Source organism: Condylura cristata, unplaced genomic scaffold, assembly GCF_000260355.1.
Source record: "Condylura cristata isolate star-nosed mole 26May11 unplaced genomic scaffold, ConCri1.0 scaffold00036, whole genome shotgun sequence".
Lineage (NCBI taxonomy): Eukaryota > Metazoa > Chordata > Mammalia > Eulipotyphla > Talpidae > Condylura > Condylura cristata.
Window position 1 is genome coordinate 15,109,768 of NW_004567137.1, and position 8,178 is coordinate 15,117,945.

At 35.4% G+C, this 8,178-nt stretch overlaps 1 protein-coding gene across 1 annotated transcript in view; it reads left to right on the forward strand.

Annotated features, from left to right (window-relative positions):
- Nucleotides 1-7,488, forward strand: part of LOC105854393 — a 26,593-nt gene extending 19,105 nt beyond the window's left edge. Inside the window, exon 7 of the mRNA XM_012732803.1 lies at nt 7,318-7,488. Coding sequence (XP_012588257.1) covers nt 7,318-7,488 — 171 coding nt within the window. The remainder of the gene's footprint in view (nt 1-7,317) is intronic.
- The last annotated feature ends 690 nt before the right edge of the window (nt 7,489-8,178 follow it).

The following is an 8,178-nucleotide window of genomic DNA, read 5'->3' on the forward strand; positions in this document are numbered from 1 at the left end:
TATACTTTTGTTCCTGTCTTGTCACCCCTTATAATTCCTCAGTAATCCTCTACATTATGCATTTATCTGCTGTTTGCCTATTTTCACTGCAGAATTTGATATGACACTTTAAAATCTGTTCTCTTTAATGTGTGTCATCTTCTAAGAGCTAAAGAAGTTTCCTGGTGCAGTATTTTCAGTCATAGGGTCCCTTTTGTTCCCACCTACTTCCCAGTCCCACCATGTGTCCCTCCGTGGTGGGGGTGAAGTGTGTCCCCACTGCTGACTGTGTCACTGCCCTGAGTCCCCGCCCCTGCTGGCTGCCCTGCTGCTGCTGGACAGGACCCTCCCCCACGGGGGATGGCTGCCAGCCTCCCCCTGTTGTGGGTGATGCTGAGGGGACACAGGCTAGGTCAGAATGTTCCAAGTTCACATCACAAGAAAGTGAAGCTGCTGAGTATCAGTGTGCAGGAGCCAGGTCAGACCAGGGCTGAGGGCTGGAGGGAGCTGTGGGCTCTGACATGGTGCTCGGCTCCCTGTGGGCCTGTGTCAGGTTGGAGTCTCAGTGCCTCTGGGTTCTGAAAATTGAGCAGCTTGTGAAAGAACATGTCACTGATTTCTGCTAAATGAAGCCTTTCATTATTCCTATATAAGTGAAAATTCTTTTTGTTTGAATAGAGATTTTTGAATAACATCAGTTATATCATGAAATGGAGACTATCGTAAAGGCCATGGTCAGCCATGGATGCTGGTAATTGGGCCACCTTTCCGATTAGAGTAAGTGTTATCTAAATTCTGTTACTTTTGACAAGAAAGGTTTGAAAAGAACCATAAAAAGGATCACATCAGTGCATTTGATTTCAACTTTACACACAAAGTTGTATTGAATATTAATGGAATCTTAATAATAATAAAAAAAGGACAGCTTAGCTTGTCTAACTTGTAACTTTTACAAATATTCTATAAAAATTCTTTTCGACTATTTTCAAAATATACTTATATGAAAATTAAAAGAAACTACTATTTCTTTTGTGCAAACATCATATAACAACAGAATTCTTTTTTTTTTTTTTCCAGGATAAGAGAAGCATCACCTGGTTGCTATGTGTTATGCTACAAAATACACATTATGCAGAGGATTGTGAAACTCAAATTATGTATTATTGCAAGCATAAGTGTGTATTAAAAAAGAAAAAAAGCCTAAGTTGGATTTATTTGGGTAAGTCTTTTTAAAATACTTTATATGTATTTTATATTACTGTTCTTTTTATACTATTTGCTTTCTTTTCTCAGATGTGTTCTCCAAGAATGTACACCCCCAGGTCACCTGTGCCCCATCCCCATAGTCCTTCTGCTCTCCCCTCCTGCTTTTTGATCCCTCTTTCCCCTTTGCCCCTGCAGAATGGCTCTGACTTATAGTTCTCTGTTTTTTGTGTGTTGTTGTGTTTTACATCACTAATATTATCCTCTTATCTGTCATATGGCTCCACTACATTCCTCCTGCAGGTGAAACCATTGGTATTTTATTTTCCATTGTGGCCTGTTTCACTAATCATAATCCCATCTATCTCCATCTGTGTTGCTGTGAATAGCATGAATTTATCTTTTTGACTGCCAAATAGTATTCCACCATATATATCCTTCTTGATCCAGTCATCTATTTTGGGGTATTTGGGTTGTTTCCAATTATATCCATTTATAAATAGCACTGAAATAAATGTAGGAGTGCTGGTTCTTTTGAATTAATATTTTTGTGTTTTGTGTAGAACCCTAGGATGGAATTGCTGGGTCATACGTTAGATTCACTTTTAAGAGTCTGAGGAAACTCCACACTGTTTTCCTTAGTTTTCACTCCCACTAGCAATGTAGGAGAGTTCCTTTTTCACCACACCCTTGCCAATATTTGTTGTTGCTGGTGTTGTCAATATGTGCCATTCCTGGGTAACTTTCTATTTCAAGAAATACTTCTTAAAATTGATTTTGATTTTATTCTAATGATATTTGGTTTTCAAAATAATTATTGAAATATACTATGCATAATGCTGTCCCTGATGGTACAATGGGTTAAAACAACACTATGAAGCTGTCCACAGCTACTGCAGCATAAGCTCCATCCCCAGCTGGGGAGGTGACCCACGTGGCCTGGCAGGCCTCTCCTGTCCTGCCTGCTGCTCCCCTGTGCACTGTGTTTCAGTAGATCTGCATGTTCTGCTCGCCCCTCTCTGTGAGTCTTTTGATCACCATTCCCTGTGCCTGGTCCTTACAACCCAGTTTTTGTATGCATAAATACATAGATATTTAATAAAAGTAATAGACTAATCATAGCAAAAATGTAGACATCATTACATTTTTATTCAGCATTTTATTTGTGGTATTCGACCTTCAAGATCATATGTTGTATAAGTCCATTTATAGATAATGCCAAACTCATAGGCACAGAATGTGGAAACTGGGGGTGTAAGGGACTAAGTGGGGGTGGGATCAAGAATGGAACACCTATAGAGTCACTGTTTCTTTTTGAAGTGGTGAGACTTTTTGAGTACTGAGTAGTGGCATTGCAAACTCTGGATAAGCTAAGTGGTTTTGATTCATGCATCTAAAATGGCTGAACTTTAAAGTTTATAAATTATCCCTCAATAATTTTGTTTTTAAATATCTTGTGATGATATATGGGAACATTTAAACTTTCAAGTTATTTGGAGATTAGTCATCTTTGCCACATTTACTCTTTTAATCTATATCAACTTTTTCTTTTTTAAGATTTATTTATTTATGCATACAGAACTGGGGTACAGGCCAAAGGTGCAGGGGTAATAAGAGGCTTCACCAGAGACAGAGAGGGGAGCAGAACAGGCAGATGGAGGAAGCACACTGCAGAGGGGAGCATGGAGGTATTCAGAAGAGCTCTGTCACACCATGTGGTCACCCCCCGGGGCTGGGGATCAAATGTACTGAAGCATCTGCTGGGAGCTTGCATTGCTGCATCCTAACCCGTTGCACCACCATGGAGGGTCCCTCAATCTATATCAAATTTAATCCTTCAATTTTTAATCATGCTTTTTGTTTTTATAGAAGTCATTGGAAAATGATTTTATTCTTTTGTAATGGCATCTTATTTTATGATGTCTGAAATGTCTGTTAGCAATTTTTGTTGCTATAAACAGAAATACAACTCACATTGGCTTATTGGTTTATTTGTCATGTTTTTGCAGACTTTACATATTAATTATTTCAATCTATTTACACATCTGGTATATGAATATATGAATTATGAATTTTGATGTCCATAGTTATTGCATTGTAAATAATCAGACTTTGCTTCTTTCCAACTTCAGTACTTTATTTTTATTGGCTTACTACAGATCAGAGTTTTACATTCAATGTTGAATAAAGGTTGCCAGGATTGATCTCTGTATATTCCCACTTTAGGAAAAGAGATTTCAATATTCATTCTTAAATGTGAAGTTATTGTAACATTTTCATCCTTACCCTCCAATTAATGTATTTTCGTCACTTTTTAATTTTGTAATGTTTTTACAAATTTGATGTTACATGTATTCATTTTGCCACAATTAAAATCAAAATATTTTTACTTTGTAAAATGTTTTATGAATAAATGATCTTTATTGCTTTCAAATCTAAGCTACCTTGCCTTTTTGAAATAAGACTTTACCAATAATTCTGTGTGTTTTCTCATGTATATATTTCATTTAGACCACCATAATTTTCTTTTTTACTCAAAAAAAGATCATTCTATGTTTTGATTCACACTCCACATGTGACAGTTTTGCATGAAGGATATATGAAAAAGGAGTGTTGTTTTCCTACTACCTGTCAGCCTTTGTGCATAGCACTGTGGTATTCAGTGTTATTTCACTTCTGATAACACCTGAGCATATAAACCTGTTTCCGAGGAGGTTTTATGTAAGAACAAAATAATTGTAACACCTCAGAGTTTCCTAAGGACAGCTAGTTTCAGGGCATCTTTTTGGTGTTTTTCATTTTCTAAACTTTTCTCTCTCGTATTGACATTAAAATATCTTCATTATACTGGCTGATTGTCTGCTGGACCTATTAAAACCAAAATGCTTTTCTCATGCTTAAATTAGATACAAAAGACTTAGGTTCTCAATTGTTTTCTTCAGTAGTGTACTTGTTCTAATTAAGTTTTTACAATGAGAATACATTTGGTTTGTTTATGTTCTTTAAGAATTTTGTTCTTTGTCATTCATGTGTGCCATTTATTGTTTTCTTCCTTCCATTTTTTAGATGAAATCACTAATTTTGACTTTTCTATTTTCAATTTCTTTTATGCATGCTCAGATTTCCGCCTTTTCCTTTTGAGCAATATATATATGCGTTTAGGTCATCGGATTTCAAATGACAGAATATTGTTTTCACATTTTCCTTATATTTCATATGATATTGTGAACGTATTTTCTGACCATTTCTTTGACTCATAAAATAAATAGGCACGCCACTGAATGCAAAATCATGTAGGGATTTCCTTTTTGTGGTTACGAATATAAATTAGGTGAACTCTGTTAGGGAATACTCTTTGAAACTGGGAATGTTTCACATTTCTTTAAATAAGAGTGATTGAGAAATCAATTTGAGCTCGCAAACCTGCTTTATTTGTCCTCCAATTCTTTGGAGGATATTTTAAAAACTGACTCTTTGTCCCCTCAACAGTATGACTGTTGTCATATTTTCAACAAATACTCCTATTAAAGTACAGACATTTTATAAATAATCACTTGTGACTATATTATGTTTAGGCAATGAATCAATGAAAAACCTGATGATTATTTGAAAGTTGAAATGCAATATTTTATAATTATTAGTGACCTATTACTTAAAATATATTACTTATGGGATTGTGGTTTTAGCATGTTACCAATAAAATGGAATTGTCATATGAAAGTGTAAGTAAAATATAACTAGTGCCAAGATGTAGCAAACTTGTATAACAGAAAAAAAATCTACTATACTCTTAACTACACTTTCGTGTTGTGGTTGAGATAGAAGCAGTTTAACAATCAAGTTGGTTAAGTCTTTTGTCTCTTGATACCTTTAGAATTCTATCACAGTTTCTTAGAGTATTTGTCAATGGACAAACCAAATAACACACTACAGGCTCAGTCTCTTCTGCTTGGAGGTGTGTGATGAGAAACTGCCTTCACAATAGCTGGGATTTCCTGTTCAGTTTAAGTGACTCTTTGGCAAGAAATCTACTTTTTCAAGTGTTGCTTTACTCTGCACCTTCACAGGGGAGTCTGTGTAAAACGCAGATAGTGTATGTCTTTTTCCAAGAGTAACCAAGTCTCCTTCTGGAGGATACTGCACTCTCTGGCCACGAGGAGGTATGTGTTCCTGCTGTCCTGTCTCTCTGCCAGCCCATCATTGATTACAAATACTGTGCATTATGCCACAAGTGATAAGTGAGTAAAATTATCGAAATAGAAATTGTTTATTGAGTAATTCAGGATGGATAATAATCATGAATATGCAACGTTTTAAAGATTATCTTAACTATTCAAAGTCTTTACTATGTGGAGGAGAATTACTTAGGTGCATATATACAAAGAGAACTGGGGTTCAATCAATACAATTTTATATGAAATCCCGTAACTCTACAAAATGGAAAGTTTCTTTAGGAATTTTCCATCAGAACAATATAATTCTCCATATATTATTTATTGTTGGGTCATGTTTTTACATAGATTCTTAAAATGAATTCATTAATTAGAGTGTCAAATATCATTCCTCATATAGTTATCAATCGTAATAAATCCCATTCAATATTTCATACAAATGAGATGAAGTAGTTCCACAAATTTCTAATTTAGTTATAAACTTTGAAAAGTTTTCTTTTTTTAATTCAACTAAACATTGCCAAGAATATAAGCACACTGATTAAAGAGACTCTTGTCTAAGGAAGTAGGCTAAATAAGTTTTTTGAATGCTAAGTAAGTACTTCAGAGTTTGAAAGTGAAGTTTGAATGTTAGCTGTTTTATATGTATTACATCTTATGTGTTTTTATTCTAGTTTTATATTTATAAGCTAAATTGATTATATTATGTAAATTTTGTATGTTCCAAAGTGAGAGTTAATTCCACTCTTGAGAAGGTCATTGATTCAATTATCGTTTACATTGTCTGATATATTCCAGTTATCAATACAATTACAGTCCTTCTGGATGTTTATACCAACATTATTTTCCCCTCAGTGATTTTATACTTTCTTATGTTTTACATTCATTCACTTACCAAATTTGGGTATACAATAAATGCTATTTCCATATGTTTGACTTGCCAATATTGTTTAGAAGCTAATGTAACATTATTTTTCATATAATAAATATTCTCAAAATCTAATGATTACTTAAAATTCCAGAATATTTGGTGAAAAAAAAATTTTTTAACCACTCATCCCTTTTAAAAATAAATGTTAGTCACTATACAAAGGTGCAGGAAATTAATACATATACTAGCACAACTATTATATACTATAGAACACTCAGTCTTTATTCATTAAAGTTAGCACATCTTTATTTTTTTCTAATATAGCACTTTAACATTTAATCTAATTGTTTCAAAATTTTGTTAGTGGTGACTTTAAATTAGTGTGCATGTTAATATTTGTAAAATTTTCCACATTAATATTTGGTCTTCTATTCCCACAACCATTAGAATTGTGTGAAAAATAAAACTGTATTGTTCAGGCCCTCCCTGGTGGCGCAGCGGGTTAAAGCACAGCACTGAGAAGCTAAAGCCACATCCACATGAGTTCGATTCCCGCCTGCCCCGGAGGTGACCACATGGCGCGGCAGACCTCTCCTGACCCGCCTGCTGCTCCCCACAGCAGTGTACTTCGCTGATCTGCCTGTTCTGCTCCCCACTCTGTCTCTCGTGAAGCCTCTCACCACCCCTGAGCTTCTGGCCTGTACCCCAATTCTGTATGTACAAATAAATAAATCTTTTAAAAAAATTGTATTGTTCAAATTAAATTAAATAGTAAATTATCATGCAAAGCTTTTTTAAGCGATAAAGAAATTTTACTCAGGCTTGTCCATGATTCAACTGCAGTATGAGATTATCACTCTCCAGTCTCCGCCCACACGGCAGAACTAGGGACCTGGTCTTCATGTGAGGCTCAGAGCACCATCCCTGAGAAGACTCAGCTGCAAGAATGAACGACCACATGGAGAACTCCCCAGCACTGAATCTGGACCCAAGAGCGCTGCAAATGAAAGGTAAGGGCACGGAAGCTCCCCTTCACCAACAGAAGAGTAGATAGAAACCTCTGTGGAAATGAATTTTCAAAATGCTTTTCAGGATTTTCAAGGGAATGACAAGCACCGACCTGCAGAGCTGAAACAGTTACTAGATGCGTGCAGCTGTTCTGGGCTGTGCAACTGGGCGCCACAGTGTGAAAGAGTAGGGGATAAACACATATTCCGGTGTGAGACTTGGAGCTTGGAATACGAATATGCCATTGTAATCTGAAACAAGAGGACTAATTTAGTTCTGGTATTATTGGGTGTTGGCATCTATTACGTTTATTGAAAACGCGATATAATTCCTGGCAGCCGGATTACAACAGGAGATGAGGGTCTGGGTTCCACCTCCCATGTGTGTCTCTTGGGCAGGCTGGTCTCGGGTCTGCAAATGTCAACATTCATCCCATTTCTTCTCAGTGTTTCCATTTCTCTCCCTGCAGATTCGCCCTTTGCTCCAGGGATGATTGTTGCTGACGACCTGGGGATCCTTTTGGTGCCCACAATCGTAAAAATCATAGTTCTCATTGCTCGTAAGAAAAACTGAAATATTCCAGGGATGTTTAATGCTCTCAAAGAATGTCAGTGACTCTAAAGTTCCTAATATTTTATAAAATAGCTTTGATTTATTGCATGATTTTAAACAAAATATATTTTTTTCAATATTTGTACAAAGTATTGTTTATTTTAATAAATATATTTATTGTATAAAATTGCACTGAAAAGTTTTCTTATGTTTTTAAGAAATATATTATAAAACACACTTATTATCTAGAGGTTATAAGTATACAAATGTATTCTGATTTTTACAATAACGTGACTTAGAGACTAAAAGGTCATATCAAAAATGAAAATTAAGTCTTGAGATATGTTAAAGTAAGTACTTTAACATAATTCCTTATATGTGATGCATTAATTC